The sequence below is a fragment of the Scardinius erythrophthalmus genome, assembly GCF_964197995.2.
Source record: "Scardinius erythrophthalmus genome assembly, chromosome: 5".
Classification (NCBI taxonomy): Eukaryota; Metazoa; Chordata; class Actinopteri; order Cypriniformes; family Leuciscidae; genus Scardinius; species Scardinius erythrophthalmus.
Window position 1 is genome coordinate 37737290 of NC_138225.1, and position 12886 is coordinate 37750175.

Here is a 12886-nt window from a genome sequence, read left to right on the forward strand (position 1 = left end):
AAAAGTATCTTCACTTATTTTCAGCAAAAAAAATCTATATTTACAATTTACTTGAAAATCACAAACAATCTTCAAATATATCTCTAGTTTTGAGTTTATGCTTAAAACAAGAGAAAAAAAGTTTGTTATGGGGAAAGAAAAATAATTTCTCATTTAATGAAGCAAATCAGACAAATTAATTACAGAAAATAAAAAATGTCTGCTCCCGCATGCTGTTGCACATACACAAACATCGAACACATAATTAGTGGCATTCACTCTGTGAGGAAACGTGCGGCTCACCAGTGTCACCTAGCGTTGCAACACTCAGTTGGGTTCAAGGGGTTCAGTGAGGTTCTCTGTCACATTATTCTACAGTGAAATGAAATACACTCAACATAATTCACTGTGAAACAGGGGCGAAAAGTTTAGAAGACTTCAACTAGGAATTAGCTGTTCAGTTAAAATGCCACTAGAAAGGCATTTAGATTTAGAAAATGAGCTAATAAAAAAAAAAAACAGGCTTTTACATGAAAAATGTACATCTAAATCAGGACATAATGAAAATTAGGAAGAAAAATAAATAAATTAAATGAGTCAGTAAACAAAATGTTACATAGAAGAATACCTGGTGTTTATTTCTTAAGTTTCTTTTTTTGCTCTGTCTTGAAATATATATATATATATATATATATATATATATATATATATATATATATATATATATATATATATATATTGTAAAGTCATTTTGAGCTTTTTTGTTGATATAATGTTGCCCTTAATGTCAGAAAACTGTTACCGGCAGTGTACAGAACTTTCATTTGGATCCAACATGGCCCTCCCTGTAAGCTTGTATGATTGGTGAACTTCAAAAATGTTCATGTGGGTAATTCTGAAACTCAACAGTTACTAGAGTTCTGGCCAGTTCTAATCCTATTGCGGTGTGCTTACAGTTCTCAGAAAAGAGAGTAGTAGGTCAGTTCACCCTGTTCACCCGGATTTCACTGGCTTTCAGACTGATCTGGAGTGGCACTTTAACCTGGCCACTTGAGGGACTAATTGTAAACTTCCAGATGGTCTAAATGACCTTTTCATAGAAGCAGTAGCATATAATTGTATTTATGTCATGACAACTCTCAGGAGATTGGTATCGTAATAAAGATTGGCATGGTAATGGATATGGCAATGTTAATGTATTTGGTCTTGGTGGAATAGATCTGCTACACTGCTGCTGCTGCAGAGCAAGTACCGAGGCTTGCTACTGCCAACACATTCACAGACATTGCTGTGAGCATGTAAGACATGCTACTGCTGCTGCACATGTAACATACGTGATTTAACACCCGTAGCAGATCTATACAGGTGGAGCTGGGGGAAGGTGGAGGGTTTCTGAAAGTGCGCTGCAGACTGCTAACAGCAACACTACCGGTATTTGTTTGAATGTTGAGCCACAGCTCACTGGTCATTGATACAACAACAACCAATCAACCTATGTAGATAATGATGTGATCACTACCAAATGAGTTAGACCTATCAGCCTGCGCCATCTAGAGTTGCATGCCAGAACTAGGTAATTGTTTGATCAAAAATACAGTAAAAGCAAAAATATTCTGAAATACAATTTAATACAAAAAATACAGTAAAACAAAAATATTATGAAATACAATTTTCTATTTTAATATATTGTGGTGGCAAAGCTGAATCAGCCAGAAATCATTTTAACATGCTGATTTGCTGCTGAACTAATATTTCTTATTATTATCCATGTTGAAAACAGCTAATGTTTTTGTGGAAACTGTTATACATTTTTACAGGATTCCTCTTGGAAACATGCCATTAGGACGCACATCACTTGTCCTTAGTTATTTGCCAAACGTAAAATGTTCAACAATTTAAATGCCGCATTCAATAAGAAAGATAAAAACAGTAAAAATCTCTTGTCTTTGTTCACTCAGAGCTGTCAGTCGAAGGTGTTTGACCTGTCACATGGTGTGTCTCAGTATGCTTGGTTTCCTTGTCAGCAGTCTCAGCAGCACAGCTGGACTTCACAATATTGGCTAAAGGTAAGAGATGGCTAATTGTGGTGTAATTCTGTTTTTGATTTCATTTGAAAAGATTTATGTAATATCACATCAAGTACATAAACCAGTATAATTATGTGATTTTTCTTTATTTCGCCAAGTAGTACATATTCCTGAAACAACATTCTTATAAACAAATCAGATTTTAAGGTTAGAGTTTGAAACTAATACAACATTACTATCAATCTACAGGTTTCCAATAGGAATCATGGAAAACTTTTATTTCATTTGCTAGAAATTGCTCTTTATAAGCACAATTTCTAAGAAAAAAAGAAGATTTTTAACAAATATTTATACTGTAATCACAAATGACTGGAAGAGTCATGAGGAATTCATTTCTCTCCAAATGTAAGAGTAGTTAATGGTAAGGACTAAAGGCAGTTCCCTTTTTAAGGGAATTCGTGTTGTGTCTGAAGTTAAGGCGCTAGGGGAACGTAATCAGTCCAATGGCATGGCAGGACGTCATCCCATAGCGTGTGACGTCATGACCAGGAAGCTATAAAGCACACCCGAAACCAAACAATGTCAGCTTCTGTGCCTTCAGCAAGCTCTCTTTGTTCATAATTGCATGTCTATTTGTTTTTGTTTTTCTTATAGTAATCGACATAATCGATTACGTCGACACGTCATTGCAGCCCTACAGAGGATCACTTTTCTGGGAGTGGTATGGGACTTGACGATGATGTTGGCACGACTGTCAGCTGCTCGTATCGACAAAGAGTATAGAAGCCCAAGAGGCGAAACTCAATAGAACGCTCCATAGCAACAGTTGCCCCCATGACGTGACGGCGCGGCCGCCATTATGGACTGAAAACTGAAGGAAAACGCCGAAAAATAATGGGAGTCAATGGCACTGAAAAACTTAACATAACAAAAACTTAACATAACTTAATTTTTTCTGGCCGTCATATCTCAATATGAAAACAATTTAAAATACATTAATGAGGATAACCGACGTTAAATGACGTTAAATGACAGAAAATATACGTCTATGTGTTGGTTATGCATGGCCTAATTACCCTTAGGAAAAAAGTATTTTGGGACAAAATATTACTATAGAAGTACTATAAGACTACTATAGAAATACTATAGCGGCTCTAGGATATTATAGAGGTATTACAGAACATAACATACTTCTGTGATTTTCTGTAATACCTCTATAATATTTTAAAGCTGCTACAGTATTTATATAGTAGTCTTATCGTACTTCTGTAGTATGTCCCAAATTACTATAGTATTCCTATAAGATTACTATAATATTTTGTCCCAAAATACTATAAGATTCCTATAGTACTTTTTAGTAAGGGTATGTCCCCCACCGAATCGGCTTCATTAGCCTACCACTTACGGTTTGCAAAGATACAATTATAAAATTACTGCAAAACTTTAATCTATCAATATTTATGTTCTATTATGCATTTTCCTAGTTATATGACTAACAGAAATTCATGAAATAATATAGGCTATAGGCAGACACACAGTAATAAGATATAAGTAATAAGATGTTTATTCAAATGTTGATTTTGAAATTAGTGAACATCACCATATATATGATTTGGAAAAATAAATAAATAAATAAAATTATAAATGAACATTTCTAAAGACAGTTAATATTTTACATAGAATATCACAAAAATATTAACAACTTGTTTTTTCAACATCTTCAGTGAAAGTGCACACAGTGAACGTTTCAATGGGAAGAACAAAAACAATCTGTGAATGTCCTATTACAGGCGGAAAGGTACAAAAAAGATGTGCAATCTAGCAAGTGCACACACGAACTATAAACACCTACTAAAATGGATTTTGCCATTGACTGGCGCTAACGATTTCAGCAGCTTTCAGTCCATAATGGCGGACGCGCCTCCGCAGCGCCATCTACAGACTGTTACCCATAACACAACAGAGTTTCGCCTCTTGGGCTTCTATACTCTTTGGTATCGAATCGATCCTTTTAGCCATATACGATAAAGCTAAGCAACTTAATCACAGACTGGGTGGCTCAAGACCACCATGAGGGGTTAACACATTTCGCATGATCAAGGTTACATGCAAGGGCCTGCATACCTTGGTGATGTGGAAGAAGCCTTGAGGATTGCCATCTCTCATGGCACATAAATTGCCTGGAGATGATGGCTGTTTTTCTGGCTTTGAAACATTTCCTTCCAGACCTCAGTGGTAATCATGTGCTTATCTGGACAGACAACACATCGGTGATCAGCCCTACTAGGGTTGGATGCTATGGTGCAGGTGGACGTGGCCAAGGCTGCATCTATACACCTTTTCTCTGATCGCTCTGCTCCCGGGAGTTCTAGGGAAGGTCTCCCTATAAAATTAATAGCACCATTCTGGGTGGCCTGAGTATGGTTTTTAGACCTGATGTCTCTTCTCAAATTGCGGGTTTGCCATTTAACTTTAGAGCTCCCTACACAAGGAAACTGTACACCTTCAGTGGAGAGTTCTCATTCCATGGTGTGAAAATCGTCAGTTGGACCCAGTTAACTGCGTGATTGGTTCCTCAGGGACATCCCCCTTCACTCTAAAGGTCTATGTGGAGGCCGTAGTTGCTTTGGCTGGGGAATCATTGGGGAGAATCCCATTGGTGTTACTTTTCCTTCATGGTCCTTTGAGACTGGGGCCTGTAAGCCACACGAGGGCTCTGACTTGGGATCTGGCCATTGTTGTGGAAGGCCTGTCGACGGCTCCCTTTGAGCCCATTAAAGCCGTTGCAGAGAAATTTTTAACCTCAAAAAACATTTTCTTCTGGCTATTATGTCTCTAAAGAGTGTAGGAGACCTTCAGGCCCTGTTGGTTGCCCGTTTGTGTTTGGAGTTTGCACCTGGCATGGTGAAAGTTTTTCTTCACTCTAGACCGTGCCTAAGTTCCCCACTAATGTTGCACAATCTATAGTGTTTCAGGCCTTTTGCCCTCCTTCCTTTCAGACGTCAGACCAGGAGAAGCAAAACTCGTTATGCACAGGCAGGGCATTGGATGTTTGCATCCACAGAGCTGCCCTGTAGCCATTGTAGTTACCTAGACGAGGCTCCCAGCAAAGGATGTGCAATTGGATAGTCAAGGCTATTTCTTTTGCATATGAGGCATGTGGACAGCCTTCACCTATAAAACAGGATGTAAACACAGGTATTTGCGCTGGCTTAAATAACATCATTTTTATACATATCTTTCACATCTACTGCAGTCAGATTCACTCGTGTTCACTCTGAAGGAATCACTCACATTTTCTGTGCACTTGTAATGACACATCAAGGATGTTAAGAGGCTAAAAGCAGGTTTAGTACTTGCCCCATTGAAGTCAACAGGGTGCAAATTTTAAAAATAGAATAACTCGGTGTAGGCAACACCGATTTTTGTCGTTGTTCTCTGTATTGACAGCACTCCAAATGTACAAAAAAATGAGCTCAATGTTAAAATTGACCGGAGTTCTCCTTTAAGAATAGGCTTATGACCGTTTAATCAATAAAATATGTTGATCTAGGAGTAAATGCTACTTGGTGAAGTCACAATCACCAATAAAGCAATAGAAATGACTGTCAGTGAGCATATTTTCATCTCTCAAAAGGCCTATTACGCCCATCCTATGGTGGCTGCTGCTGTCATTATCCATCTGGCCGCTGATGGAACAGCTGATATCGACCAGAGACAACATAACATTACTGTTCAGCTGGTGGACACTAAGGAGCAAACCCACCCTCTTGGTCAGTCTCACCCCATCTCAATAAAATGTTAACACTCTTTTTACTCCAAGCTGTGTGTTTCTAGAAAACAAAAGTGGAAGGTGAATTTTGTTTTGTATATTGTGAAATGGCTGGATGATTGTAGGGGACTGGAGGCTGAGCTGCCGGAACAATCCAATGGTGATTCCTGTGAGTCACGACCTAAGCGTTGCTTTCTACCGGACAAAAGCGATTATAGTGAGCTTCGGCTCTCCTCTGGTGGCCATCTCAGGTGTTGGGCTGCGCTCCTTTCAATATTTTGACCCCATCACTATCAGCGGCTGCCAGAGCAATGAAATCTATAACCCCATGGGCCAAAGGTGAGTAGATAATCTACCATTGCTCCCTCTCATGTCAGTGTTGAGAGTAAATGTTTTGCCAGACCTCAGCATATCTAATATTATATGTCTAATGCAATAGTGACAGTTTCTGAAGATATGTTGATGACACTTTTTTTTTTAATCCTCTATTACACAATGTGTGGTAATAAATAAATTTTCTTCACTTTGCAAGCACATGATGAATGAAAAATGGCAATAAAAGTATTAATAATGAAGGGATGACTTTGAACATTAAAAGCTTTTTCTTGGTCACGCTACATCCTGACAGTCATCAGCAAAGCTTTCTGTTTTCCAACCATTAAAAATATGATTCACATTTGTTAGTGAGCAAACTTTATTTAATAGTGATATAAATTATTTGTTTGGTATGCGAGATTTCAAAATGTGTTTTCTTGTTAAATAATTAATTTGTGCAACAGTGGAAGTGATACGGATGCAGTAATATAGAGTAAATGTTGCAGTTATGATAAGTTTTTTTTTTGATTGTTTCTTTTTTTTAATCTATATTATTTTATCAGTTGTAATCACAGTTAAATGGTGTACCTATTTAACATTTAAGTACAATTTTAAAACAAAAAAGCCAATTTTGTGTCATGTAATAGTTAGTAAAGCTTTCTTTGATTAATTTGATGAATTCATTTCCATTGTTGCACAGTTTTGCTTTCATAAAGGTGCGGTCACATTGGCGAAAATGTTCTGCTGTATACAGCTCACACAGTAGTCATTTTCAAACCAAGGCTGCATCCGAAATCGCATACTTCCCTACTATATAGTAGGCAGAAAAACAGCATGTGACAAAAGAAGTATGTCCGAATTCACAGTACTCATAAAAGAGTAGGCAAAAAGTACCCGGATTACCACCTACTTCCCGAGAGATTCATAAGTGTGCATACGATGGACACTTTACCCATAAGGCCACGGGAGAGGATTTATGAATGGCAGTTAAGCAACGTAACTGATGCTGGTAAGTCACATGATAAATACAACATGGCGAATGTAGTACGTCCAGATTACATTCATGCTACACAAATTCATACTATATAGAACATACTTCTTTAGCAGTTGTGAAGTAATTGCTTATTCAAAATAAGTATTTACTCAAGAGAGTATGCGATTTTTGAAGCAGTCCAAGTGTACAATTTCTTTTGAATTGACAGGATTTCCCCCACGAAAATTTGCAGAATAATGGTAAATGTGGCCGCACCTTAATAGAAGCAATAGAGGGTTAAAGTAAAATATATAATTGGTGTAAAAGGACATTTTACCCAGTAGAATTGATAAGGTCATTTAACTTCATATCATCATAATACATGGTAATTTCTGTAATCCCTCAGTTGCGTTCATTACTCGTGTGATGCCATTGAATGTCAGAAGCCGATGGTCAGTAATGCAGAGATGATATGTAACAGTCCTGGATACTTCAATGGAGCTCGCTGCACCATCACCTGCAACCGAGGATATACGCTGAAAATACACCGTGATGATGATATCATCAAAACACAGGTAATACAGTTTCGTTAATTCCTTTTTGTATATTTGTGGATGTTACAGTACACTGTGTGTGTAAGTGTGTGTTCACTCTGTGTTTTTCCTGCAAACTAAATTTTTTGAAGAGTATATTGACCAGGTTTCACAGAGAAGCACACAACACAAACATACACAGCCACAGTTGCACACACACAGCGGTTTACATTAATTTAAACAATAATCATTGACTCATGTCCTGACCACATACAGAGAAAGTAGCAGTAAAGATTTATGACTCACGTAGGGTTTGCTAACCAAACTGTGAGACGGTAAGTGAATGGTCACAATAGCTGGCGCTCAGGCCAGTGGGCTCTATGTTATTGGCTTGATGTTGTTTTTATGTCTTTCTCTCTGCCTGGAACTGCTGGATGTGTTCCCCATGTGGCTCAAATAAAAAAGAAGCTGTATGTTTTTCATAAACATTACTCTCACTATCAGTGAGTTTATCTTGCTTTTGGAAATTTCCTAACAAATTTGATTCTTCTGTTTGGTTCTTTGTAATATTACATTTACAAATAATTGTGACATTTACATATTTAAAAAGAATATATACTGTATATATTAGAAATAGTAGACATAAAAAATCTAAATATATTTACTAGTATATAATCACTTTCGATCAATGCAATGTGTTATTTTTGAATAAACACATTTGTCTATTAAATAAAATCTTAGTGACCCTAAACATTTGAACACTTGTGTATTGTAATACCAGTTTGAAAATTATTGTTAAACACAAAACTCTCAGCTCATTTTTTAGTCAAAGTGTTACTCATTGAGTTGCGGACAATCAGTTCACCAATTCAGTTTGAATTCACCCACTGAATTCAGCCATTTAATGGAGTACTGGTACAGGATTGAGATAAATCACAAAAAAAAGGTATAGGCTATTTTGCCAGACCAGATGCAGTACAACAGTTTACTAGTTAACTATTTTTGTCTTCTGATGTCATAAAAATGTCTAGCAAATCATTGGTGTCCATTCACAAGTCTCATAAGGCTCTGCCTTGTTTCTGCGAACCTGTTCATGAGGGTCTGCTTGTGTCTTGCGTGTGTGTGCCTTGCACATCTGTTAATTGAGCTTGAATTTTCTGGTTCACCGCTGTTTGAACGTGTGAAGAAAGTGTCAGAGTGTAGTCGGTCAGGATGCAATTTGTTCAAGTCTATTTGACATCAAACAGTGGAGCACCATGCTCAACCGCCACCACACTCCCCGAGGACTTTGTTTAACGCACAGCCACGGATCAGTGGCACTGCAGATCTGCCGGCCCAGTACGCCCTTGCTAAGCAACGGGCAGCGATTTCTGCAACCCGTTGACCCCGGTCCTCCAAACAAAAGGCCAGTGGTGGCAATGGCAATCCTTTACCCCACTCCACCTGGCCAAGTGTTTCGCACTGTACTAACTCCACAAGCCCCCAGCCATCTTTCACCCCACCCATTCACAAAGAAGGTTTTGGGCCATTTGCAGCTCAAGCAACTCTGTTCTGTTTTCCAGCGCTTGTTCTCTTGTGATATTGACAGAAGGAGAACAAGGGAAAGAAAGAAAAGGGAAAATACTAACGTAAAAAAAAAGACGAGAAAGTGCTGTGTGTTCTTTGTAAGCACTTGGGCTCTACTGTATGTTGGGTGGGTTTCTGCCAGCAGCCGCAGTCGACTGAGAAGCTTGGCCTGTGAGTTATTACGCATTTGGAAGGAAAGGCAGCAGGCAGTTTTTCTCTGCTTTTGGGAGGGCTCAGCTTATTTAACAGCGGTGCACATTGGGGTCCAGGGCTGGGGGCTTCAGGGGCCATTGGGGAAATGTCTAGTCCGGTTATGTAAGGTAAGAGGGGATAGTTTCCATAAAGATGGCCACGGCTGTTACAGGAACTGTAGTAGTGCTACATTTACAACACTCCCCTTTAAAATAAAAATAAAAATAAAAAGAGTTCTGAAATAACATTGCACTCCTTTCTCCATCACTTATCTATTTAAAATGCACCCATAATCCCACCCATATATTTTTTTTAAATATTTCTATTTAACTTTCATTTATTTTTATTTCAGTTTTAGTAATTTTAGTACTTAAACTTTTTTTTTCAGTTAGTTGCCAAAACAACATTTCTAAGTTTCAATTACAGTTTTTAAGTTTCCTTTCTAAGTGGAACTTTCACGTTATCATGTGACGTGGATCATGGCAGAGTTGACGAAGAAAACGGAGAAAGCGCGGTCGGAAGAGTGCAGAGACAGCTCTGCATGAGTGGTATTTACGTCAGTAACGTTAAATACAAGTACTCCACCGCGACTCAAGGGGTCGCTGTTTGAGAAAAATGGAAACTGCATAGTGTGCCTTTATTATATATACTGACATATTGCTTGAGACTTATATAAATATTCAAATATGTATATTTCTTAATATTAAGCCTATGTGTTTAATATCACTATTAGTAAGGATAGTATGATCATTGTATAATTTAAATGCAAGATTTTTAAAGTGTTCCTAAACTATAACTCATCTACTAGAGCCACTACTAGAGTGGATTGTTTAATACCATATAGAAGAAGTGCTTTTGGGCAGTCAGACTTTTCTTATAGAGTTGCACATAACTGGAATACTATACCTATAGAATTAAGAAATTCTACATCTTTGACTTCTTTTTCTGCATTGATAAAATGTGGTTATTGGATAATCAATAATTTCCTCATAATCTGGATTAGTATCTTGTTTATGTCTTATATTTAAAGTCATTTTGTATTTGTGTTAATATGCTCTTGATTATGCTTATGTTTGCTGGAATGTGTTTTTACATGATTTTTTAAAAATGTTTTATGGACTTGTGGATTTTTCTTTACCATCAACCTGCCAGGGACTACAGATGAAAATTAGCCTGGTATGGTTTTGAACACGTGGATCTAAGGCACTACCTTACACCAGAGGACTTACACAAGCTTTGTGTTATCTGTCTCTACCCGAAGCACGCACGTGCAGCTTTTGAGGGAGCTGGATGTGCCCACTTTGACAAGTTCACGGTAAAAAAGGGTTGCAATTTGAGCTGGCTGAGGAATTCGGGGAAGTAGTGAATATTTACCAATCTCATTAGGCGAGTTCAAGCTATCTTCTTGATTTAGAAGCTCGCTCAGTGGGTTCTTCTGATCATGCAGAAAGCATGTTGCTGGCGCCAGACCTTCATACTGAGGTAGAGAAGTCTTGGAAGAAACCATACTTGGCTCGTGCCTTTCCTTTCCAGGGTTGAGTTAGCCATCTTCACTTAAGGCTCCAGCCTTGCCCTCAAAGCTGTGCCAAACCACCGCATGGCTTGTATGGAAGGCGTATGTGGCCGCAGGCCAGGCTGGTGGTGCTTTGTAGAAGCATCCTCTTCAAAGGCCTAGGTGATGTTAGCTTGGGCACACCTTTACATGCCCTGCTTTCAATATGCCTTCCACAGTCAGTGTAGCATATGGCCCTACCTTTAGAGTAAGAGCAAGATAAATGAGACTAAGGCACCTTACTCCCTGAATCTTATTTATCTCTCCTCCCTATTCATTTTTTGGTCTGAAAGCAAGAGTATCTCTCTTGGGAAGCGCTCTACTCACATTTAGTTGCCAAATGAACGTGAGTAAGGTACTTTGGCTCTGAATAGGCTTTGAAGAGTCCTAACGCCCCTGTAGTTCCTGTAGGGTTAAGCCTGGGTCAAGATCTATTTACTGGTGTGCTTCTGCCTGATTGTATCTCCCTCTTTACTTATTAAAAATGGGAATGCAGTCTTCACCTTGGTTCATGGTGGTTAGCCGAAGTGAATTGGGCAAACAGTTTGAGGCCCTGCACTTATTCACCCTCCTTTCCCACGGAAGAGTAAGAAGTAGGCTTCCCCTTGTATCAGCAGCAATTGGAAGGTTGTTGCCTGGTGGCTAATTGATAAGGCTTTGGCTCCTTGTAGACTCCCTTCCTAGTCTACTCTTGAAACACCCCTTAGATTGGAGTTGGATGAACGGAACCATATTGAACTCATAGGATTCAGTTTTTTTTTTTTTCTCCAGTTATTATAAGAACTTAAGTAGGCATATGTTGGACCTAGATAGAGGTTATTTACTGATGTCAGCATTGAGCTATTCTCCCCCAGTCATGTTGGGGTCTTAAAGTAAAATATAAGCTCCCCTGTGGTCCCCTCGGGTTTTGTGATAGAGTGGTGATAGAGTTGTAGGCATACTATTAAATGCTGTACTGTTGTTTCCCTTAGGCTCCCCCTTGTTGGGCAGCAGTTGTAAGATTGTAGTCTGTAGGCTAGTTAGGAGCCTCCCTTTCTTACCCCTTAGGGTAGAGCAGGAAGAATGGATCTAGGATGGGTAACTCACATGACTTCTTAATTTATCTCCCTCTCCATTAGTTGTAGCTTTAAGAAGGGAATCCGCTTCCCTTTGGGAGGGTGTTCTTTAGGCATATTGCCTTTACCATAGGCAGGGTATGAGCTGCTCTCACCCAGTTATCTGGGGTCTTTATCGTTATCAGGGACTACAGGTGGAAATTAGCAATTGTTGCTATAACCTGGCCCAAGACATATTCTCTTGTTTAACAAGTTTAATGTTTATTTGTGCATTGTCCCTGTTTCAAATAAAACAATTTCCATGTCCATTTAAGCAGGACATGGCTCCCCTGCGGCCTCCTTGGGGTATTGAGCCTGGGTATTAAGAATAGTGAGTTAAAAAGTAAAAAAAAAGTTAAAAACTGTTACTGAAGGTTGAAAGCCTCTTAGAATCATGCTCGCTGTTGTTGCGCTGCTCTGGCGATATGCTAGAGCAGGATAAACAGAATTTTAATTAATCCAGTTCCATCTGTTCCTCCACAACAATGGTTGGGTCCTGAGGTAGGACTTTAAGCCCAAAGTGTACTTCGGCCGCCCGCATTCCGCGACGGTCCACTCTCTGTCCGTGTGACATAATTTTCGTCATCAGGAGGGTCCATGGACGTCTACACACCCTGTCCACTAGTTAATGTGTATGCGTCAAACTCGTCTTTTCGCTCTCACAGCCAAAGGAGTATACTTTGAAATGATTGCATGCTCAACTGTGCACAAGACGGAGTAAAACATGGAAGATGAAGTATACCTGGGCCTTTACGCTCCCGTACGGGTATTGCTCACGATTCTAGTCGACCTTTGCTTAGAAGACCTGGCAATTTTGGGCAGTCAGCCTATGGACTCCTGGCTTTTTATGACAGCAGTTGCTCAATTAGTGCTTGTAGGTCTC

The 12886-nt window shown here is 38.9% G+C and overlaps 1 protein-coding gene across 2 annotated transcripts in view; it reads left to right on the forward strand.

Moving 5' to 3' along the window:
- The window catches only part of pappab (pregnancy-associated plasma protein A, pappalysin 1b), a 120747-nt gene that overhangs the window by 67224 nt on the left and 40637 nt on the right, over window positions 1-12886 (forward strand). For both annotated transcript variants that reach the window (XM_081367174.1, XM_081367175.1), the window contains exons 11-14: window positions 1938-2045; window positions 5644-5779; window positions 5904-6117; window positions 7473-7641. In XM_081367174.1, the coding sequence (XP_081223300.1) occupies window positions 1938-2045; window positions 5644-5779; window positions 5904-6117; window positions 7473-7641 (627 nt within the window). The remainder of the gene's footprint in view (window positions 1-1937; window positions 2046-5643; window positions 5780-5903; window positions 6118-7472; window positions 7642-12886) is intronic.